The following is a 25,409-nucleotide window of genomic DNA, read 5'->3' as shown; positions in this document are numbered from 1 at the left end:
ATGAGGCATGGCTTACCGCATCGACCTTGTATTGTTGTCATCTGTAGCAGTTTGCTAGACAAGTAAACTAGATGAACGTACCTGATGTGAGTGTTGTTTATGTACGCTCGGAACACGACATGGTGGCAGCGGTGGGATTCTTTACCCAACCGTGAGTTTTGAAATAGTCGAGCATAGTCGTACGGAAGAAGAAGAGCATGCCATTCAAACCGCCTGAACCACTCGACTTTGGGAGGCCCGACCAGTGGCTCACGTGGCGTAAGCGTTTCGAACGCTACAGGGTTGCTTCTAAACTAGACAAAGAACAATTTTCACTTTCGCGACGGGAGGTGACTATATTAGTAATAGCGCTGCAACGCCCACGGACGGGAAGTGACTATTTTAGTATTAGACATACAAGGTACACGACTCGTGATTGCTTCCCGGTTTTTGAAGCTTGCAGTAAATTGAGTTGTTTCCCTTGACACACTTGGTGTGCCCTTCCGCCATATGTAAAATTAGCCTGGTTTGTGAGGTTTTTCGAGAAAAAAAAATGAATCGAAGGCGAGCCTTGTCACGGGAGGAGATTCTCCGGATGTTGGATCTTGAGAACCCTGTAGATCATGATTCCGACGTGTTGTTTTCGCCTCAAGAAAGCGATAATAGCAGTGATATTGAGGAAGAAACAGTCCCGTTGTTGCTGCTAGTATGAGTCGGCAAACTACACGTGTTAAGGTGGTACTGCATGAATCTTCGAATGTGTAGTTGCAAGGGGGGCGTGGCAGCACTGATAACAATGGATGGCTGGAGCCTAATCCTTTTGGAAATGTTCATAGGTGTACAGTTGGGACTTTGTTGTGAAAATGTGACTTATATTCAATATGGATTACCTAGACATCATTTGGTGAGTGTCACAGTTTTGTTTCATTTGAGTCAGGATGCTGTGAGTGAATGCGGGATTTGCTTGTTTTTTTCTTTGTAATGTCTCCTTATTTCTGTGTAGAATTTTAACAATATTTCAGCTAATTCATAGGTTTTACACCTTGTTTGGTTATAACATTATTTATAATACTTTCTGTTAAAAAATAACTTTTAAAAAAGCAGTGGAAAAGAAAACACACACAAAAAAACGTTAAAAAACACAAATTATCCCCCTTTCACCCCCCCCCTTTGCTAAAACAACTCGCGTGACAAACTTATAAATAGCACGACTGAACTGGGCATCTATTTTTTAATTAGTACACAAAATTTGGTGGTGATTGGACTTAATTCAAGCTTGCTAGACAGATTTCTTTACAGTTACTGTTTTTTGGGAAGTTTCTTGGTGGCAAGCTTGGGCAGGCAGGACGTTAACGCCGTGGCAATGCCAGTCACAATAGTGTTAATCTATGCTATGGGCATACAAGCCGAACAGATCTACGAACAGTTCGAATATGACGAGGACAATGACGAAGCAAAACTGGATGACGTACTGAAGTTATTTGACACCCACTTCGTTCCACAAAAGAACGTCATACACGTTCGAGCCGTCTTTAACATCAGAAGCCAACACAGCGGCGAGCAAATCGAACCTTACGTCAGAGCCCTGTACGAACTTTCTGAGCACGCAGATTTTCATAACCGCGACGAAGCCATTCGCGACAGGTTCGTCCTTGGTGTGAACGACCGAGAACTCTCAGAAAAGTTACAAATGCAAGCAGACCTGAATTTGCAAGACGCCATTAAGCAAGCCAGGCAGTACGAGCAAGTCAAGAGACAGCTGTCTGAGCAACGTTCCAGTGTCGACGCTGTACACACCGGTACGCAGCGATTCAACAGACGCCCTCGCGGCGGTGCAGGTGCAACAGGTACCAGCTGTGACAGTGGCAGCAGCGGTCCAGCAACCAAGCACGCCGGTTCCAGGGGTGGATTTCGTCATCCGCGTGGTGGCGGTCGTCGCTTTCCTCAGGAGGGGCGAAGTGATGCATCATGTTCACGCTGCGGACGTGGACAACACAAGAAAGATAGCGAATGTCCAGCAAAAGGGAAGCAGTGTCACGGCTGTGGCAGGTACGGACATTTCTTTTCTTGTTGCCGTTCCAAGCAAGTCAACGCTGTTGACGCAGAAGAAGTGTACTACATGGGTGTCGTACACAAGCAGGGAGCTGAACCAGCATGGTACACTGACCTATCATTTGGACGTCGCAAGATCAAGTTCAAGATCGACACAGGTGCAGATGTGACCATCATTTCCAAATCCCTCTACCTGACCCTTGTCCCGTGTCCCAAGCTTATCCCCACCTGTGCAGTCATGCACGGCGCAGGCGGACAGATATCCTGCATAGGATTCTTTAGGGACACTACCAACATCAACGGTCAAGAGTTTCACCTGGATATCTATGTCGTCGACAGCAAGACAGAGAGCTTATTAAGCAGAGAAGCCTGTAAACGCATGGGACTTGTCCAACGTCTCGACAGCATACAGCCAGCGTTCGGTGAGTTGGACCAGCAACCAGTCAACTGCCCACCGGCAAAGATCGTCTTGAAAGAGAACAGCCAGCCCTACAGTCTGCACACAGCTCGGAGAGTACCCATACCTTTGATGAAGAAGGTAGAAGAAGAACTGGAAAGGATGAAGAAGGCCGGAATTATTGAGGAAATAACCGAGCCAACAGATTGGTGTTCTCCGATGGTGCCAGTTTTGAAGAAATCTGGAGCGGTCCGGATCTGCACGGACTTGAAAAAGCTGAACCTGTCAGTCAAGAGGGAGAGGTACCCGATTCCGACTCTCGACGACATTTTGCATCGACTCAAAGGAGCGAAGATTTTCAGCAAGCTGGACGCAACGTCGGGGTTTTATCAAATTCCTCTCGACCCAGAAACTGCCAAGTACACAACCTTCATCACGCAATTCGGAAGGTACTACTACAAAAGACTTCCGTTCGGAATATCCTCCGCTCCCGAGATTTTCCAACGTACGATGGAGATGATCCTGAAGGGAGAAGAAAACACGATCTGTTTCTTCGACGACGTTCTCATCTACAGCAACTCAGATGAAGAACACGAGCAGCATCTTGAGAGCTCCATGAAGAAGATTGTCGAGGCCGGGCTCAAGCTCAACAAGGAAAAATGCAGCTTCAAGCAGTCAGAGATCGAGTTCCTTGGTCACGTGATCAACGCCGACGGAATCAGACCAGACAAGAAGAAGATTGATGCCATCATCAACATGCCTGACCCGACCAACGTCACAGAACTGAGAAGAATTCTGGGCATGATGAACTTTCTGGGACGATTTCTGCCAAACTTGTCGTCAGTCTTGAAGCCTGTCACCGAGTTGCTGGAGAAAGACAAGGCGTGGAACTGGGGACAGCCACAGACACTTGCGTTTTCAAAAGCGAAAGAGCTCCTGACAGCAGCTCCTACCCTCGCTTACTTCGACTTGACTAAGCCGACAACGGTCAGTGCCGACGCGAGCAGCTACGGTATTGGCGGCGTACTCCTGCAGCAGCATGGGGAGAAGATGAAGCCAGTCGCTTTCTGCTCAAGAACTCTGACATCAACGGAACAAGGGTATGCCCAGATTGAGAAGGAATGTCTAGCTGCTGTGTGGGCGTGCGAAAAGTTCGAACGTTATCTGATCGGTCTGGAGAAATTTACGCTCGAAACCGACCACAAGCCGCTCATTCCTCTCATCAACACCAAAGATTTGGACGAAACGCCCATCAGATGTCAGCGGATGCTGATGAGACTGATGCGATTCAGCTTGACAGCAAGTTATTCACCAGGCAAGACGCTTGTGGTGGCTGACGCCTTGTCGAGAAGTCCTCAGTCGCCTGTCCAAGAGGGGAGAGAAGAGACATCGGAAGACAGAGCCGATGTTGCCACACTACTGGCGGAAGATGTGGAAGCTCACGTCGACGCTGTCCAATCTTCATGGCCGGTTTCAGACAAAAGACTAGACGAGATAGCAGCACTGAGTCAGCAAGATCCTGTCGTCAAAGCAGCTCTACACTACACGGCCAACGGTTGGCCCAGGTACGTCACTGACGTAGAGCCAGCTCTGAAAGACTACTACGCATTCAGAGGGGAGTTCAGCATACATCGAGGTCTTCTCGTCAGAGGCGTCCGGATCGTCATTCCGCAGGTCTTGAGAGAAGAAATGCTGAACCGGATTCACGAAGGCCATCTCGGGATAACCAAATGTCGAGAAAGAGCAAAGTCGACAGTTTGGTGGCCAGGCATCAATGAAAACATCAAGCAAAGAGTGTCAGCATGTCAACACTGCGAAGAGAAGCAGCCATCCCAAAGAAGTGAGCCACTTATGACAACAGAACTCCCAGACAGACCATTCCAGATGGTTGCTGCAGACTTGTGTGACTTCAAGGGACAGAGTTATCTTGTTCTGATTGACTATTATTCAAGATATCTTGAAATCGCTCATCTTCTGAGAGAGACATCTGAAGTCGTCATTGGACGGATGAAGAACATCTTCGCACACCACGGAATAAGGCTTCTTCAACAAGATTCCACACTTTGCTTATTTTTATACAATAATAAAAGAAATGTTCGATATAATCTGTCTCTTCTGTACAATGTGTATACAACTAATACTCTCAGCAATGCCCATTTTATACAATATAATGTTCGTTGGATAAATGTTATGAGTTATTTTCCAGTGTAGCAGTCTCAATCTTACTTCTTTTGATGCGTTGCTTGCTATCTGCCAAATGTCCTTGTTTATTTCAATTCCCATCTTTCTTTTCCAGTTCAGCCTGTTCTCGGATTTTAAGAAATAGCCGCAGAAACACGGGTAGAGACTCCTGAAGACTCTGTCGAAGCCTTCACGAGGGCCATACCAAGTATAGCTGATGTCACGTGGTCCCAGACCAGAATGAGAACGTTTGAGAGGATGGCCAGTTCAGTTGGGTGTTGGCTGGGGAAGGATTGGTCTAGAAAATGGCCTGGTTAGATTGTTGATATGTGTTTCCGTTTCTGAGATTATAAATAATTATGGAACAGCCTACGTATGCCATTAATGGTACTCAACTTGGCTATCTGGCACATTTTACAGATCAAATATTTCTTTTACAGGGGTCATGTGAATGAATGATATTTCTTGAGTACGAAATTGTCGCAAGTGTAGTTGATTATCCAATGCTACAGCAATCTGTCGTCCATTTTGAGTGACCAGTTGTAAAATTACAAAATCTTTTGTTTCCATTAACGTTTCATGTTGTTTGTTGCCACTGTAGAGGAGGTTTACACTGTTGGAAAATGACAGCGTGTTTTGTTGTTGAAAACGCCAGCTCAAACTACTGTCATTGGTTGCAGTGTCAGAGGTGAAGCCTGCCTTGCAGTTTTCCACACAGATTGCAGCCTTGAACTTTAAACGCAACACTGACGGATACCTGGAATGTTTCTTTAGTGGATAGTAAGTGTGTGTGACAGTCTGTGCGGATGGGGGTCTGTGTCAGTCTGTGTGTGTGTGAGAGGGGAGGGTGTGTGTGTGTGTGTATTTGAAATGCTCCCTGGTATCATTACGCGCTAAGGTTTTTTTCCTCGTCTAAGTTTGGTTCTTTCTTGTTATTTGGTTGAACCCTTTTTGCCTAATTTTGTAGTCCTTCTTCTTCATCTTCTTCTTCTGCGTTCGTGGGCTGAAACTCCCACGTACACTCGTGTTTTTTTTGTTTTTTTGCACGAGTGAGATTTTACGTGTATCATCTTTTTTACCCCGCCATTTAGGCAGCCATACGTCGTTTTTGGAAGAAGCATGCTGGGTATTTTCGTGTTTCTATAACCCACCGAACTCTAACATGGATTACAGGATCTTTTTCGTGCGCACTTGGTCTTGTGCTTGCGTGTACACACGGGGGTGTTCGGACACCGAGGAGATTCTGCACACAAAGTTGACTCTGAGAAATAAATCTCTCGCCGAACGTGTAGTCCAATTGTTTTTTTTTATGAAATCAAAGAAGGGCAACTTAAGAGAATGCCATTGGAGGTAATGTTAAGCTCCGTCAAGCCATGAAGGCAGACATTGTGGGGGACAATTCCTAGTGAAAGTAACAGAACTTTCTGGATCATGTTGTTTTTGTTAGCAATGTCAAGTTCAGAGGAATGTCTGTTTTCATGAAGAAAGCGTGACAAACAATTGTCAGTTATTGAAAATCAGTCAGATTCATTGCTCTAAACGTTTGACAAACCGCATAGACCATTCATCTGTTCATGCAGAGTAATTCTTGGCAAACATTAGTAAAACTGTGGAACCCCCCTTGTAAGGCCCCACATTTAAGACTCCCTCCCTTTTACTGCCCTGTTTTCTTAGATTATCTGTTCATAACCTCTAAATTTACCCCCATTTTAAGGCTCTGTCCTATTTAAGACCGGATTTTCTCAGATTTCTGAATTTGGTAAAGAGGGGTTCCACTGTAATCCTTGCTGGTTATTGTTTGCTGACTTGATTCTTGTGTTATATTTAGCTTTTATCATCAGTAAACGTCATTTTATTTTAAACTCTTGTTGACTGTCTTTCAGTGTAAATGACCCAGGCAATGAAGTACCAGCCATAGAATGGCAGGACAATGCTGGCAACACAATCGTCAGTGGCACTGGCCGCTACACCACTGAGAGCCACGGCAGAGTGCTGAAGATCGCCAGTTTGGAGGAGGCAGACGAAAAACCCTACACTTGTATTGGTCGCAACACGATTGGAACAGCTGAGGGCAGAATGACCCTCAACGTTACATGTATGTTGAATACACTCTGTATGTTGAATACACTCTGTATGTGTGTATGTGTGTGTGTGCCCTATACATATGTGTGTGTGTCTGTGTGTGTGTGTGTGTGTGTGTGTGTGTGCGTGCGTGCGTGCGTGCGTGTGTGTGTGCGTGTGTGTGTGTGTGTGTGTGTGTGTGTGTGTGTGTATGTACATGCACATTATTCATTTGAGTTTGTGTTTGAGTTTATGAATGATTTTATGTGATTCCATCCTAATTGCTTCACTGTCTTATAATGCTTTGACGGTTGTCCTATTATTTTTTTTCCAGCATCACCCATCTGGGTGAAACCTTTGCAATTCACAACTGTCCCTCAAGGCAAAGATGCTGTTTTTCACTGTGGGGCAAGGTCAGCTTCCGGAGAGGTCCCCCCTGATCCCCCCAGGTGGTTTAAGAACGGACAGCGTCTGGACATGACATACAGTAAGTTACTGTCGATCTGTGTAACTGCATGAGGTCAAAGTGCCTTGTTGCTGCTCATCATCTAACCATCAGTTGTTGCTGCTCATCATCTGGCCATTAGTTGTTGCTGCTCATCATCTAACCATTAGTTGTTGCTGCTCATCATCTGACCATTAGTTGTTGCTGCTCATCATCTAACCATTAGTTGTTGCTGCTCATCATCTGACCATTAGTTGTTGCTGCTCATCATCTGACCATCAGTTGTTGCTGCTCATCATCTGACCATCAGTTGTTGCTGCTCATCATCTAACCATTAGTTGTTGCTGCTCATCATCTGACCATTAGTTGTTGCTGCTCATCATCTAACCATCAGTTGTTGCTGCTCATCATCCAACCATTAGTTGTTGCTGCTCATCATCTAACCATTAGTTGTTGCTGCTCATCATCTGACCATTAGTTGTTGCTGCTCATCATCTGACCATTAGTTGTTGCTGCTCATCATCTGACCATTAGTTGTTGCTGCTCATCATCTGACCATTAGTTGTTGCTGCTCATCATCTAACCATTAGTTGTTGCTGTGGTTGTTTTTACCTGTCTTTAACGACCACCAAAGGGACTGACCAACAGTGGTCATTATAAACAGTGGTCATTATAAACAGTGGTCATTATCAACAGTGGTCATTATAAACAGTGGTCATTATCAACAGTGGTCATTATAAACAGTGGTCATTATAAACAGTGATCATTATAAACAGTGGTCATTATCAACAGTGGTCATTATAAACAGTGGTCATTATAAACAGTGGTCATTATAAACAGTGGTCATTATAAACAGTGGAAATGAGAATTTTGAATTAACAAATCGTGGACGATCCCGAAGTTGGGGTTGTGAGTAGGGAGGTGATCGTTATCAAGAGGTCGTCACCAGGGCAGAATTGACTGCAGTAACATTTGAAGAATGCAGCAGAATATGAACATCTACATCCAGACTTTCATAGAGTTAAAACAATGCATCATGTCTCATTATCGTTGTGTTGTTTCAGATCCCAACAAGTTCGCGTTTACCAACGGCAAGCGAGAACTGCGAGTGAAGTCAGCCCAGAAGACCACGGACATTGCCTGCTTCCAGTGCTACGTCGGCAACAGTGTGGGGGAGAAGTTTAGTGACGGCTGTCTCAACGTCATTCGTGAGTAACGTTGTGTTCAGTTTTGGTTCTGTTGGCTTTGTGATTTATCATTGAGATGTCAGGGTGACATGTATTTCCTTTTACATCCTTACGGTGAGGTGTTATGAAACAATCGTATCAGTTAGTACATTTATTTTAACGTTAATAATAATGTCGTGATCTGTTTGTCTTTATGTTCTTGCGCCACCCCTGCATTCTCTCAGGTTAGAGATCATACAGTTCATTTGATTGATTGAGGGTACTCGCGTATGTCTGTGTGTTATGTCTCTATGCCGCCTGTTTTGTGACTGCATTGTTTGTGTACATGACTTTCCCACACTACGGTAACACGACCATTATGTTTGTTGCAGTGCCAATTGAATTTGTTGCAAAACCACTACCAGAGCAGACGATAGAAAGAGGCGACATTGTAAACCTGACCGTGGTGGCCACGTCTGACCAGCTCTACCCTGTGGCCTACAAGTGGCGTTTTAACGACAAAACCTACGATGGAGTGAGCGCTCCGCCCCACGTCATCTACGACGTCAACACCAACCTGGCCTACATCAACACCAGCGACCTGACGGACCAACAGATGGGGGACATCAGGGGAGTGTACTCACGTCAAGTCTACCACGAGTTTGAGACAGTCTTGGTGGACGTGGACGTGAAAGTACCCGTTGGTGAGTGTTCCCCAAAAAAAGTCACTACAATAAGAAGCGACCATGTCAGTTTTTCGTTGCCCAGGGGTCCTTCAAATAATATGAACAGATGTTAACTTTTCCCACTTCCGTTACGGTCGGCCGTGAGCTTACCGCGGCACATTAATACATATTAATTACTTGTATCTCCTAGTCATATACGTTACTGCCCGGGCGTACTTTTTAAGAAAATACAATTGTTTTAAAAACATAGACAAACTCTTTATGATTACATGCAATAGCATTTGGATTGACACGACCATCAGTGTTGTTGCAGCAGTTAGTTTAATGTTTAAATGACTCGACCATCAGTGCTGTTGCAGCAGTTAGTTTAATGTTTAAATGACTCGACCATCAGTGCTGTTGCAGCAGTTAGTTTAATGTTTAAATCCTCTATTTTCGATGACATACTAAGGAGTTAGTTCGGGAAAACGACGATCAATGGACGGTTTATCATATAAAGGGAAGTAAGCGGTTATTACCGGGCGTCGATAGAGCCAATAAACAGAGTTATCTACTTGTAGTATTTCATTCACTTGTGGTTACATGTAGAACCATCGTGGCTTTGGATTCGTGTTTCCGAGGACAACGATTGTAAGCATTTACTCTGTAAGACCCAATCAATGTTGATAATTACAGCAACGACTCATGGCTAATTTGCAACTTTACTCTATAATCGCTTATTACACAAGGAACAGTCTTAATACACTTAACAGAAAAGACAAATGCTAAAAACTCACTAAACCCGCACAATGATGGCCCCTATGTACAATTTTTAAGACTGGAAGAAAAGCGATAACAGGTTACGTTTGACGTCACACACACACACACACACACACACAAGTATGACATGATAACTTGCTGACGTGCTTTGAGGCCCTGAATTGCTTTGAAAAAATTACGTTCAGGATATGGCTGCCCACTACTTGTTACATATTTTTGGTATTTCAAAACGATGACATAAACGATGTTTGGTGGCTAAGCTAACACCTTGTTGTTTGACCAGTATGTCCGCGGGGAGCATATCGCCCATTGTTACATCTTGAACCATCTCGGCCTTCGACCTTTCACGGTAAACATCAAACAGAAAACGAAATGCTCCTCCAGGACCAACAAAAAGTTGGTCTGACAACAACCCAAAAATCATTGTATATAATTATATAGTACGACTAAACGGTGTGTGTGTGTGTGTGTGTGTGTGTGTGTGTGTGTGTGCGTGTGTGTGTGTGTGTGTTTTATAACAACGAGCACATATTAAACCACAAAAAACACATTTTTTTTTTTGGGGGGGGGTGTTTAAAATGGACTGATCGCTTCTGATTGTCATTTGCTGTGCAGCTTAAATGAGCGTTTACTCAAGGATGGCACGTGCAGCCACATGGCCAAAATGCACATTTTATGACAGTCAATAGTGGGTGTGACAGAAACAAGAACAGGACCTGCGTGCTCTGTAATTTATGAGCTGTTGTACTAAACCCATACCAGAACATGTGACACTTCCACCTCCACCCTTTCTGAGTTGAGTTTGTCTGCACTTTTAAGAAGGCATACCTACAATTAGCAAAGAACATCCGTTGAAGTTTAGACAGGAAAATCTGGATAGCAGCTACTGCCATAAAATTATGTTCATTCTGTTGTCAGAGGCATAAAGTATGATGATTACGTGTTGCATCCACAATCGCAAACTGAGAAGGATGTCGGCCTTAAGTCTACAGATGATGTTTGCACAGTTTGCAAAGCATTCCCGGTGAATGGTGTCATTAGTCTGAATCGGAAACTGAGCTGTGAATCTCGTTGGGCGGTTTAAGATAGTTCGTTGTCGGGTTCAAACTTTTCAAGAGATTGATAGCCTTGTTGTTTTATTCATAACCTCAAAACAATGACTTCATCAAGTGAAAGTTAAACAAAAACCTAATTAAATGAAGACACAAGCAAATACTTCTAAAACTGTTATTATTCTTTTTCATTGAATGCCATCTGTTCAAACATGATATCGTCTGCACTTTTTTTTTGAGGATCCTAGATTTAATTTGTTTAAATCTTGTCCTTACTTAAATTGTGAAACGAACTAAAAATAGATGTGACAGTAGAATAAATACCAAGACATACATATGCTTGAATCATAACACTTTTTTTTCAATGTGTAACATCTTGTCCAGTGAAATGTTGCAAGATCATTTTTACATTTAGTCAAGTTATGACTAAATGTTTTAACATCGAGGGGGGAATCGAGACGAGGGTCGTGGTGTATGTGCGTGTGTCTGTGTGTGTGTGTAGAGCGATTCAGACTAAACTACTGGACCGATCTTTATGAAATTTTACATGAGAGTTCCTGGGTATGAAATCCCCGAACGTTTTTTTCATTTTTTTGATAAATGTCTTTGATGACGTCATATCCGGCTTTTCGTGAAAGTTGAGGCGGCACTGTCACGCCCTCATTTTTCAACCAAATTGGTTTAAATTTTGGTCAAGTAATCTTCGACGAAGCCCGGACTTTGGTATTGCATTTCAGCTTGGTGGCTTAAAAATTAATTAATGACTTTGGTCATTAAAAATCTGAAAATTGTAAAAAAAAATAAAAATTTATAAAACGATCCCAACTTACGTTCATCTTATTCTCCATCATTTTCTGATTCCAAAAACATATAAATATGTTATATTTGGATTAAAAACAAGCTCTGAAAATTAAATATATAAAAATTATTATCAAAATTAAATTGTCGAAATCAATTTAAAAACACTTTCATCTTATGCCTTGTCGGTTCCTGATTCCAAAAACATATAGATATGATATGTTTGGATTAAAAACACGCTCAGAAAGTTAAAACAAAGAGAGGTACAGAAAAGCGTGCTATCCTTCTTAGCGCAACTACTACCCCGCTCTTCTTGTCAATTTCACTGCCTTTGCCATGACCGGTGGACTGACGATGCTACGAGTATACGGTCTTGCTGAAAAATTACATTGCGTTCAGTTTCATTCTGTGAGTTCGACAGCTACTTGACTAAATGTTGTATTTTCGCCTTACGCGACTTGTTGTGTGTGTCATTGTTTCCTTTCCAGAAAAGAACATCGTTGTGATTGCCGTGCTTGGTGCATTGGGAGGGATCCTGATTCTTGTCATCGTGCTGATGGCTCTTCTCTACAAGAAAAAAGGTATAGTGCCTTGTCTGCTCTTTGAACTGTGGTATTTTAGTTTAAGAAGGAAAGAGGGGGCTGAAGAATGTTAATGCTAGCAAGGCGGGGGGACCAGATGGGATGATGCCCAAAGTTTTAAAACTATGTGCAGAGCAACTTAGTTATATTTTTTCAGTCATTTTTAACATGTCGCTTGGTGCTAGCAGGGTACCGGCCCTATGGAAAACTTCATGCATTGTTCCTGTGCCAAAGAAAAAGACTGTGATAACCATGAATGACCTGAGACCTGTGGCACTTACTTCTGTTTGTATGAAAGTCTTTGAGAGAGTTGTTTTGTTCAAATTGAGTGATTGTGTGAAAGATTTTATTGATCCATGTCAGTTTGCATACAGGAAAAACAGGAGTGTTGATGATGCTGTGTTGAATGTTTTAAACAAGATCTACTCTCATTTAGAAAAGCCTGGCTCTTATATTCGCTTGATGTTCTTTGATTTTTCCAGCGCTTTTAATACTATACAGCCTCATTTAATGGCGGAGAAGCTTTTTAGCATGAATGTCCCAGCAGCAACCATCCTCTGGGTTATGGACTACCTGACAAACAGGCCACAGTATGTTAGGGTGGGGGGGCAATCAGTTTCAGACACAATCTGCACAAACACAGGGGCACCACAAGGCACAGTACTCTCACCTTTTCTTTTTTCTCTCTACACAGCAGATTTCAGAAGTTCTAGTGACTCCTGCCCCATAACCAAGTTTGCTGACGACACTGGACTGACCGGACTGCTGACTGTTGACGACGACTCTGACTACAGGCAGGAGGTAGATAGGTTTGTGGGGTGGTGTGAAAACAACTATTAAGAGCTTAATGTGGGGAAGACAAAGGAAATGATAATGGACAACAGGAGGGGGGAACATGTACACAGGGAGATAGTGATAAAGGGGGAGGTCGTAGAGAAGGTAGAGCAGTATAAGTATTTGGGGGTGATTATAGACAATAAGTTGACATGGAAACCAAACTCTGATGCCCTTGTGAAGAAACTCCACTCTCGCCTGTACTTTTTGAGAAAACTCAGGTCTTTTAACATCAGACAAGAAATCCTTCAGATGTTTTACACTTCAACGTGCAATAGTGTGTTGTACTTTGGCTCCGTGTGTTGGGGTGGCAACATCAACAAGCAAGGCAGGGATAGATTAGATAAATTCATCAGGAAAGCAAGTGGGGTGGTAGGGAGGAAGCAGGACAATTTCACATCAACACATGAACGACGACTGACTGACAAGGTACAGAAGATTTTGGCTGACGACTCGCACCCACTCAGACCGGAATTTGACAGTAGACGGACAGACAGGAGCAACAGATTCAGACAACCAACCGCAAGATCCACACGCTACAGAAATTCGTTCATTCCATCTGCAATTCACATCTTCAATTCTCAGGTGGGGCGGTAGATGCTGGTGTTGTCGCTCTGATGCACGGGGTCAGTGTTCTGTATTGTTTCAGTATTGTTGATTTTGTTTTGCATTCTACTCTCTTAATTTTAGACAACATGTGATAACCGGCAAGGTGCTGACTTTCTTTTGTGCATTGTTGATGGTGAATGCATGTTAATTTATTTTTAATATACTTTCTTATGTGATAACCAATGTGCTATATTTTCTCAGGACAAAGAACAAATGTTTATTTTGAATGTGTTATGTATGTTATTATTACGGACACAAACGCTCAGCAATGTAATTTCTCTTTTAGAGATTAATAAAGTTATTGTATTGTATTGTATTGTATTGTAACAAAACTGCATTAACATTGTAGGAGAAATGTAAGCCCCCTAAAAGTCAGGTACGAACTTCTGTGCTAAGGAAATATTATCTACGCTTTTTGTTGTTACTTACTTCAGCAGTTAGAAAATAATAATAATAATAATAATAATAATAATAATAATAATAATTGTCAGTAAGTACTGGTGTCACATGACTGATGTGAACCAGTTGATTGGCTAATGGCGATGCGCTAAAACTGTTAGCGCACTCTTGGAGTGCGCTAACTTTTCCACAGAGCGTATTCTTGCGCCCTTTGCCTAAGCAAGACTGTGCTCTCATCCTCAGAATTAATTAATGACATGTAGCTTATATTCTCCACAATACCAAATGACCATAAAATCCCTGCTTCTCAATTAAAGCAGAAGTGGGGGGTTTTCTGACAGATTGCATGTGCCTGTGCCAGTGCAACTGATCTAAAAATAGAAGCCGCTGTGTTTCATCTAATTTTCGCCGACTTGCATAGATTCTTCTCATATGCCGTGTTAGTGGCATGTAGCTTATCGTTCACTTTACCAAATGATGATTTAGTATACAATTCCCAGCGGCGAACAGAAAACACAAGTGTTATTCCGATAACGTACCAGCTAGACAAGTTTGGAAGACTGACTCGATCGACTCTGTAGCAGACAACACAGAAATACGACTACATCAGTTCAGTAAATGAATGGTTTCAGAATTATTTCAAAGCAAGAACAATCGTAATCGAAAACGTGTAAGGTTCAGAACGTTCTTACCATATATAAGATTTATTAGCAGCCTGCCTCATGCGTACAGACTCAGTGCAGACTGCAGTCGTTCCATTGCCCAGGTTGGCAGGTAGCCTAGCAGACGACATTAACCCCGCTCAGCAAATTAACATGTTGGGCAAATGTGAACGAAAAAACGATGGGGATATAATACGTGTAGTGTTCAGAGCATTCTTACCGTTTATATTTAGTATCAGACTCCCCGATGAGTGAAGATAGAACACGAGAAATATGCCACATTTGTTTTGAAAATGTGCGAACCGTCGAGTCCCGCTTTGAGTCAATTCAAGGGGAGTCACTCCGCATAGTCAATCCGTCGAAGCTCGACTGGAGGTTTCGAATCGCAAATAATGAAGAGCCTTTCTCCGAGTTCAAATGAGGTCTCTCTGAAAGATCATCACTGTTCAGATTAACGCTACACTGGAATTTACCAACAAAAATTAAAATGCGTGTGACGAAAGCACGACACACTTGAGACACCCCACACAAAAGTAGATCTTTACTGTGCACGACCTGACCACACAGTTATGCCTATTCAAATGCGCATTGCAAAATGTGCGTTTGGAATCTTCTTTTTTCTATGGCGGTACTGACAATATCGTTATTGAAACAATCCCAGTGCACTAAGGGATTTATAGAGCAAATCTCGAAAATAATTATTGAACTCAGCGCTATGCGCTTCGTTCAATAATGAATTTTCTCGATTTGCTCTATAAATCCCTTAGTGCACTGGGATGTCTCAATAACTTAAATAATAATAATAATAATAATAATAATAATAATAATTGTCAGTAAGTACTGGTGTCACATGACTGATGTGAACCAGTTGATTGGCTAATGGCGATGCGCTAAATCTGTTAGCGCACTCTTGGAGTGCGCTAACTTTTTCACAGAGCGTATTCTTACACCCTTTGCCAAAGCGAGACTGTACTCTCATCCTCAGAATTAATTAATGACATGTAGCTTATATTCTCCACAATACCAATGATTATGACCATACATTTCCTGCTTTTTAATTAAAAGCAGAAGTGGGTTTTTTCTGACAGATTGCATGCGCCTGTGCCGCCTACAGTTGCCACTGATCTAAAAATAGAACCTGCTGTGTCTAATTTTTCAGTTTCGACTTGCGAAGATTCCTCTCATAATTATGCCATGTTAGTGGCATGTAGCTTATTATCCACATTACCAAATAATGAGTTAGTATATACAAATCCCAGCAGCTAACAGAAAACACAAGTGTTATTTCGATAACGTAGACTAGCAGCTAGATCAGCACCGGCGTAGCAGACTACACTGAAATAAATGAATGGTTTCCGAATTATTATTTCAAGGCAAGAACAATCGGAATCAAAAACGTGTAGGGTTTAGAACGTTCTTACCATATATATAAGACTTATTACCAGCCTGCCTCGTGCTTGCAGACTCAGTGCAACAAGACGAGCAATTTTTGTTTTTGAAATGAGACTCATTGCAGTGCGTAGCACTAGCAGACGACATAAATCCTGTTCAGCAAATTAACATGTTGGGCAAATGTGAACGATAAAACGATGGGTATATAATACGTGTAGGGTTCAGAGCATTCTTACCGTTCATATTTAGTACCAGACTCCCCGATGAGTAAAGATACCACACGAGAATCATTTATTTTGAAAATGTGCTTTCCGTCGACCTTGGCAAGGGGCAAAACTCTGCACAGTCAAGTCTGTCGAAGCTCGATGAAGGTTTCGAATCGCAAATAATTAAGAGCATAGTCCTTTCTCCGAGTTAAAATGAGGTCTCTATGAAAGATCATCACTTTTTAGCTTAACGCTACACTGGAATTTACCAACAGAAATTAAAACAAGAGTTTGCGTGTGACGAACGCACGACACACTTCAGACAGCCCACATAAAAGTAGATCCTACTGTATACGACCTGACCACACAGTTACGCCTATCCAAATGCGCGTAGCAAAGTGTGCATTTTGAATCTTCTTTTTTCTCTGGCGGTACTGACAATATCGTTACTGAAACAATCCCAGTGCACTAAGGGATTTATAGAGCAAATCTCGAAAATAATTATTGAACTCAGCGCTGAGTTCAATAATTATTTTCGAGATTTGCTCTATAAATCCCTTTGTTTGTTTGTTTATTTGTTGCTTAACGTCCAGCCGACTACGCAGAGCCATATCAGGACGAGGAAGGGGGGGGATGAAGGGGGCCACTTGTCAAGCGATTCCTGTTTACAAATGCACTAACCCATTACTTGTGTCCCAGCAGGCTTTAGTAAAACTAAATTAATACCTACTGGAAGATTACCAGTTTCCAGTATGTTAAAATAGGCTTAACCTATCTACTGCTGGACTTACATCAGAACACTAACAGATTAAACTATACATGAATCGCGAGACAAGCGGCAAGAGAAGAGATTTTTGGAAAAAATACAGGTGAATGAGCAAGAAGGCAGAAAAAAGAAAAGAATTCATGAAGAAAAAGAGAGCATGACAGGAAAGAGGAACCAAAAATCTACCTAACAGCAAACTAGAAAGCTCCTGCGGTTCCAAAAACAGGAGGGGCCTTTAATTTCATAACCGCAGTGCCCCACTGCGGGAATAAATCCCTTTGTGCACTGGGATGTCTCAATAACTTAAATAATAAATGAGCATTTATATAGCGCAACATCATAACTTTACAATTATGCTCTTTGCGCTTGACACATTTAAAATTAAAGCACAGTTGTACAAGCATTTACATCTAACTATACTAAAGTATATACGTACTTGCTAATGGTTGGCCATTTCAGTGAAGAAACGGTGTCATGTGCTTTTGGAGACTAAGATTGTAAATTTAACACAATTTAACACAATTTAACACAATCCGAGAGCTTGATGACCTTCAGATATGCCCTAATATTTTAAGGGGTTGTTGACGAGATAAGGAGAAACATCTTCTTTTTTTAAATACCTTGTGGTTGACCTCAAAATGTCCAAGTTACTTTGGTCACAAATGCAAAATCTTAGAACGGTGCATTTGTCCAGAATCGTTTGAAGATATCTTCCTCAATGCACTGTGGCGTCACTTCCTTTCTAGGGGCTAAAATAAAAAAAATAAAATTGTTTTGCTACAAACAGATTTTATCAGAAGAACCTGCCACAGTTTTACTTTTGAGGGGGCTCAAAAGTGACGTACTATCTGAGGGGCTCAGATTGTCAAAGATAGGGTCCATTGCTTGAAGATCTTTAGAAACAATTTGTGTAAAGTGTTGTCAAAACATCTGGTCAATCTGTCGGCCTGCAAATAGACAAAAACGGCATCACTCAAAACCCTGGATCATTCATCATCGAGACTAGCAAGGCTTGGCTAGCCGAAACCCAAATACATAGAACCCTATTTGCATTAGCCGATTTTCTTGTACTTTGTACACGTTTTTTAGAGTACACATGATATATATATATATATATATATATATATTTATTTTAGGTTTCAACGAATGATAAAGAATGCAATACGATTTTTTTTACTCTCTTGTTTGAATTTAAGGTTCCAACAGAATTAAAAAAAATTACTAAACTAACTAATTAGTTTATTTTGAAGCTTCTGAGTTGCAATGCTATCCAATCTTCTTCTTCTTGGCGTTCGCAGAGGTTACACGATCAGTCCAGCACTGGTGATAAATGTTGTCGTTTTCTCCAACTCCTGTCGACTGCCGTATAGTTTGGTCTGCAAGGGAGTTGGTGACGGCCACACTTCTTTTCGTTCCTCATCTAGTAAGGGACATCGCTGTAAGATGTGTTCCGCTGTTTGGTCTTCTTGACCGCAGGCACAGGTTGGTGATGGCGCCAGCTTGAACTTTCGGTTCATGTGAGCATTGAGCCTGTTGTGGCCAGTACGCAGCCTGATGAGGTTGACTTGCTGCTCTATGGACATTGTGTGGTAGTCATCTCTGTTTGTCCTTGGCCTCATCAATGCCTTGATGATTGTCTTCTGCTCACTAAAGCTGACACTGTTTTCAGGTTGGTCTTCCACGGCTCCTTCTTTCGCCAGCTCATCCAAAAATGTCATTCATTTCATGGCCTCAAAGAAAATGATGTCACCTGAGTGCACGCTCAACGTTTGTACAGAAAAAGAGGGTGTGACGTCATTAACAATCACTTATCTATATAATGGGGAACACCTGTCTGGGTCTTATTACTGATAGAGGTCAAATGTAAAATATCATAAACTCACGTTCGGTAGTATTTTTCATTATTGAGTTGCTGTACACACACATGGAAAATAGTATGTAATTTGCATAATCAAATATATATTCTTTAATTCTGAGCACATTTTAAGAGTAAACATGACATATTTTTTTTTTTTTTTGATTCAGTACATATAAAAAATGCAATAATTGTCATCCTTTTTGTGGTATTTCAACTCGTGAAAATGAAGACAAATACATATACCATGTTTCATTAGGAAATGTGCTTACAATAAAAAGACATCTGTCCTATGTTCGCATACTTCACAGAGACCAGCGCGACCCGTCTAGGTCTTCGGGTTTGGGCTAGCCAAGCCTCACTTGGATTGTTGATGCGTGATCCCGGGTTTACTCTCAGGCCGACGGATTGACTCCTTGTTTTGATATCGCTTAACGCGGCTTATGTGTTCATACTTTGCGTTTTTCTGCATCATTTTTCTGTGTTTTTTCCAGGCAAAACAATGTGTTTTCATCCGACTAAAGGATCGGCAATTTACGTTGTACCTCGAGAACAGTCGGCAGTACAGGAGGACCAGGCATCTCCAGATAACGAAAGCGATCACTATTATTCTGAAATCCCCGACAGTGCAGTCAGAGGTACATATGTTTCTAAATCTATTTTTTATTGGACCCATGTGGGATTCCAGTTGTTCTAAACTGAGCAAAACCATTATTGCACTCATTTTCGTACCCCAACTTAAATATTCATTCCCGTGTCATTTTATTCAACCTGTATATGCCATGAAAGGCCCATCACTTGGCTACCTGACACACGTTCGGATCAAAGATTTCTGTAATAAGTATCACGTGACAGCCGCCGAAGTAAGGGTACCCCCAAAATCGACCTGACAATAACGTCAGGTACCAATAAAACAAAAATCGACAAAAATTCAGAATCGATGGAACTTGTCAATTTTTAAATACGAGAAGAAGGTAAAATCATTTATCAATCCAGAACAGGTTGTTTTGTTTTGCTATCTTGCGTATCGCTTGTGTTATCTCATTTCTACTGATACAGGTGTGAAACGCAGGAGTAGTAGAAAACGAGCAGATTTTGCGTCTATTCTGAGGGGTATCATGACAAAAAGTGCTGTATTTCAGAAATACCTCAATAGATAGATTTAAAACTTCTAAGATCTGAAGTCTAAATACGAAACTTACCCTGAGTGAAATTGTGGATTACTTCAGTTTTGTACTCAGATGTTATGAACTCTTCCAGAAAATGTTTTTAAACTCGTCACAGGTTTGTGAATGTACTTCCCAAAAATTCATGACTTTGCATGCAAATAGACAAACAGTCGTTACAAGAACTGCCTGACAGAAATTTGCTAGTCATGTAAACACATGATACAAAATTGAACGTTCAGGCTGTTTGCTGTTGACAGCGGTTATCGCTGAATACCTATCAAAACATGCTGCGGTCACGGATGACTGGACATGGCTGTCGCATTGCAATCCTCCCTAAAAATGTGATAGTTTTTACAGGACTAGGAAACGTAAACTAGTGATTGTATTTGAATGATACGTTGGCACTATTTGTAACATTTATTTGTCTGTATGCATGCACGGTCTTGATTTTTGTGGATGTAAACCTATAAACCTGTGACACGTTTTATAACATGTTCCGGAAGATTGCTTAGCATCTCAACAAATACCTGTAACGATGCGTTATTTTATCAGACGTAGGTCTCGTATATAGACTTGAGATCCTGACAGTGTCGAATCAATTCATCCAGGCGTTTCTGAAATATAGCGATTTTTGTCATGGTACCCCTCAAAATGGACGCAAAAACCTCTCGTTTTCTACTGCTCATGCACTCCACACCTGCATCAGTAGAAAGGACATACCACATTGTTTGTGTGTGCGTGTGTGTGTGCGCATGTGTGTGTATGTGTGTGTGTGTGTGTGTGTGTGTGTGTGTGTGTGTGTGTGTGTGTGTGTGTGTGTGTGACTGGCTGGCTGGCTGTCAGTCTGCATCTTTCAGAAAAGCTTAAAACTAGTATCATGTCTTGGAGAGACAGCGCTTGTGTGTGTTTGCGTGCTTGCATGCATGCGAACGTGCGTGCGTGTGTATGTTTGTGTGTGTGTTTGAGTGTTTTTCTGTGTACGTGCGTGCGTGTTAATGCATGTGTACGTTAGTGAGGTTGTGTGGATAATTTGGAAGAATTCGGAGATTAAGGCAACGTTTTTAGACATTTACATAATCTTTCTTTCTCTGTCCTACAGTCTATGAGGAGTGTCACACGTACCTTGAACTACTTGGTGACACGGACGGTGAGGACTTACCTCCCTTTGACTTGACTGTCGTCTTCATTGCTTTGTAATTGTAGTGTTGCTGCTTGTGAAGCAAAGACGCCTTAAGGTTTACATTTTAGCACATGTTCTGTATTGTATTGTTTCTGATTTGCTTTATTTCATAATACGACGCGTAGTCTTTTTAATTCAATTTGTACATCAAATTTAGTTAATCCTTTTTATGTTACTTCATTTTTTTTCTGTTGTTGTACTGAGATCTGAAAATATCTGTTGATTTGTGTGTTTTTTAGAAGATGGCTACCTGCGTCCTTTGGACTTTTCTCCAGAGACGACAGCTGTTGAAGAAACGAACGGCTGATACGTTTGTACTGTGTCAATTCAAAGGACAAAAACGGAAAGTAAATTCCACGTTTGTGCACTATCCCGATATTGATGATGTTCTATAGTTGGGTCAGAAATCTAAATATTAAAGAGACTGGTGAGATGAACGACTACTATCCTTTGTATTTTCTTTCCGTTGGCAGAGTTCCTTCCCTTTTGTGTTTTCTTCCCACTGATCTAAAACTAATGGATAGCGCACAGCCAATGAAACAGCTTGACCAAAGTGCCGCCATCTTATTATACCCCACCACACTGACAAACAGGATCAAAGGGAAGTAATCGTAGTTTCGAGAGTCTTCTCTCCCCTGAATACGAGTAGCACCACTGATCTAAACAGGTTCACAGATGCGATCTACATCCACTTTATGTTTTCGCAGTATGTGATTAAATGCCTCAAATGATTTACAAAACGATTTAAATTTTCTCACGAAAAAAGCAGTTCTAACCTTATGGAACACACTTGCAATAGCATTTAACAGCATGAAATGACACAGTTCGTTTTAATGGCTAATTTGCTTGCGTAAACCACACACCAGATTTCGTGGTTTACTTTACTCGCTGTATCTGCAATAGCACGTAATTGTTTACCTGTGAATCTAAAATGCACCAAACCGAGTCACACGAACTTATCGGCCGCGGTACAGATTTCAAAGAAAGCAGCGACATGCAGAAAGTTCGTCTGCTTGAGAAACACGACCTTGCATGACCTGCACAGGGCTCCCTTTTTTAAAACTTTCAAAACTTCGAGTCGTACTGATCTTGTCTTGATGGAAACAAAAATCTTTTATGATTTAAGAATGTTTGTGTTGCAAGCTGTCAATTTATTATTTAGATTTTAAAAGTTAGTTCTTGCGCCAAAACGAGGCGTCCGATTGTGTTACTCAAACAATCTGGCTGGCCACGCAAAAACAAATTCTTCGAAAAATTCTCGCTCTTTACGGAGGGCACCTAGGATGTTCTCAAGCGGTCAGTGTTTAAACGAAAGGGTGTTTGTACTGTGTGTAAAAGCCTGACAGTGTCTGTGACCAGAAACTGATGGTTTACAGGAAGCTGAGTGCGCCCGGGAAATGGAAGCAATGTGGTTTCTCAATAGGTGCGATTTTACGCTGTCGACCTAGCATCGCGGTATCGAACGGTGTCCCAAGATGGCGGATATGTTGGAGTCAACGTTGTGATAGCCAATAAGAAGGGAAAGTAAAAGTAAATTTTAAGGGGCTTATTGTCCGCCAGGTCTTAATTGCCTATATTGGACATGAATTGGTTTATACGATTCGAGTTTTACGCCCTCACGGCTTTTTGATGTTTGCGTGTTTAGGTGGTATCAGCCATCTGCACTTATGGTAGAATGACCAAGATCTTTAACGTGCCATTGTGGTGACACGGGGGTGGGAGATGGATACCGTCTCTGGGTCTGCACATAAAGTTGACCCGTGTCCGTCCCGTCCAGGATTCGAACCAGCGACCTCTCGATCACAAGTCCAGTGCTCTACCACCTGAGCTACCCGGGCCCCATAAGAAGGGACGCGCTATCCATTATTTTTAGATTAGTGTTCCCTCCATCTTCTTTTCTGGTTTCCTTGTCCTTGTCCTTGTCCGTCCTGTCAGTGTTGCTTTTGCTGTTTGTTGTCCTTTGTTTCTGTCTGTTTCCTGAAGAAGCTTTTATAGCGAAAGTTGGTATTATTGTGCTGTCCTTGTATCGGTGAGTACAGAATTCTTTTCTTTCTTAAACTCGGGTCAGAAATGTTAGTGGAGTTGTTTGTAACATTATTTGTGTCCTACTTGCTCGCTTATAATTATACTATTACGGGTTTTCAAATGATCTAAAGGTATGCAGTGTGTGTCTGCCTGTCAGTTTTCTCTTTGCATGTGTGTGTGTTTGCATATGTGTGTGTGTGTGTGTGGGTGTGTGTGTGTGTGTGTGTGGGTGGGTGGGTGGGTGGGTGTGTGTGTGTGTGTGTGTATCTGCGTGCGTGCTTGCGTGTGTGTCTGTGTGTTTGTGTCTATGTGTGTCTGTTTTATGTCTGTATTTCTGTATGTCTATATCTTTCAGAAAAGCTCAAAACTCGTATCATATCTTGCAGATATGCCCCTGCCTACCCTACCCACCCGATCAAGTGGTAACAAAAAACTTTAACTATTCCAGAATTACAAACACACTTTTTTTCTTTTCAGATGTCGAGCCGCTCAAGTTTAAGGAAATGTTGAGTGGCGCCGAGTGAAACTTGATGAAGAAAAAATGTCTTCGGGTCAACAGAAAATGCTGTCACCTACTAATGCCTTGCTGTTTTCTTTTCAAATTGTTGTTCCTTTCCAAATAATAATGTTGTTTATGTTTTACTGATACGCAGTCAGAAGATGTAGAGGCTACACACCCAGTCACAGTGGATTTAGAAACATGGGTCGACGTTTGTGAAATATGAACATTCAGAACTAAGGAGAACGTTAATAGCTAGGAACACGAGCTGCATCATTTTATATATTCAATATTTTGGCAGTTTTAGATTTTTTTGTTTTTTGTTTTTAACGATTATGGCTTTTACTGCCGCAGTTTGATCCAATCCTAATCTCACGGTCAGTATACCTTCGTACGCATTTGAGCGTAGATTAGGAATTAATGCGCCTCAAAAGGGTTCCGTCAAACTAATTCGATTTTGTTAACACGTCCCACCAGTTCCTTAATTCCTTATTCTGCTGCTGTTTGATCCAATCCTAATCTCACGGTCAGTCTACCGATGCATTTGGGTGTAGATTAGAGACTAAAATAAATCGATTATGTAAACATGTCACCACTTACTTAGATTGGAGTACAACCAAACACGCTTATATTATGTTTCGCTTTGGTGGCAAAGACTAACACATCTGTGCTGTTTGCATAGTTTGTATTTAGTTTTGTTTTGCACGGAGTCAGTATCCTTTGTCCCGGTCAATCACGTGGTAGCAGACGACGTTCGTTTGACCGTTTGCCGTGTGTAACGACAGTTAGTTGAATGATGCAAAAATGTGTCGGTTGTGTGAGACGAAACAGTGTACTAAGCCGCTTCATTTTGTTAGATTTTATTGGAAGTGTGTGTGTGTGTGTGTGTGTGTGTGTGTGTGTGTGTGTGTGTGTGTGTGTGTGTGTATGTGTGTGTGTGTGTATGTGTGTTAGTGTGCGGGTGATTGTGTGTCACAGTGTGTGTGTGTGTGTGCGCGCGCACGCGCGTGTGTTTATGCGCGTGTGTGTGCGCGAGTGTGTGTGTGTATGCGCGCGCGCGTGTGTGTATGCGTATGTGCGTGAGTGTGTGTGTGTGTGTGAGTTTGTGTGTGTGTAGGTGTGTGTGTGTGTGTGTGTGTGTGTGTGTGTGCGTTTAAACCTTATTGTATTCAGAAGCCATTTTATGTTTGATAAATGATATTACAGTTTTACAGTTTTGTTGCTTGTCAGTTAAGCTTATATATTGTTAATCCGCTGTAAGCTTGCTTGTTTACGGCATTTGTGTTATTACTGTTTTCAGCAGCACAAGATAAGGTCTGCCAATATCAAACAATGGATCGTTTTGGATCGTGGTTGATATGTTTAAAATAAAAGGTAATGAACATGTTTTGAAAGTTTAACAATCAGAGAAAGCATAAGTCAGGGTAATCAAGAGCGCGCGCGTGTGTGTGTGTGTGTGTGTGTGTGTGTGTGTGTGTGTGTGTGTGTGTGTGTGTGTGTGTGTGTGTCCAGCGGACCATATAGGCCAAATCAGGACCCCGCGTGTGTGTGTGTACGTGTGTGTGTATGTATGTTTGTGTGTGTGTGTGTGTGTGTGTGTGTGTGTGTGTGAGTTACCATAATTTACAATTTGATGTAGTGCATTCTTCGTTTTCG

General features: G+C 41.8%; 1 protein-coding gene across 2 annotated transcripts in view; it reads left to right on the top strand.

Moving 5' to 3' along the window:
- Positions 1–24,302, top strand: part of LOC138979377 (contactin-4-like) — a 140,030-nt gene extending 115,728 nt beyond the window's left edge. Inside the window, exons 14-16 of one of the 2 annotated variants that reach the window (XM_070352085.1) lie at positions 21,149–21,196; positions 21,469–21,576; positions 23,732–24,302. In XM_070352085.1, the coding sequence (XP_070208186.1) occupies positions 21,149–21,196; positions 21,469–21,536 (116 nt within the window). In that variant the 3' untranslated portion in view covers positions 21,537–21,576; positions 23,732–24,302. The remainder of the gene's footprint in view (positions 1–21,148; positions 21,197–21,468; positions 21,577–23,731) is intronic. The other variant, XM_070352086.1, reaches the window with a different exon arrangement.
- The last annotated feature ends 1,107 nt before the right edge of the window (positions 24,303–25,409 follow it).

This window comes from Littorina saxatilis, linkage group LG11, assembly GCF_037325665.1.
Source record: "Littorina saxatilis isolate snail1 linkage group LG11, US_GU_Lsax_2.0, whole genome shotgun sequence".
Lineage (NCBI taxonomy): Eukaryota > Metazoa > Mollusca > Gastropoda > Littorinimorpha > Littorinidae > Littorina > Littorina saxatilis.
This window is presented reverse-complemented; position numbering and strand designations above follow the sequence as displayed.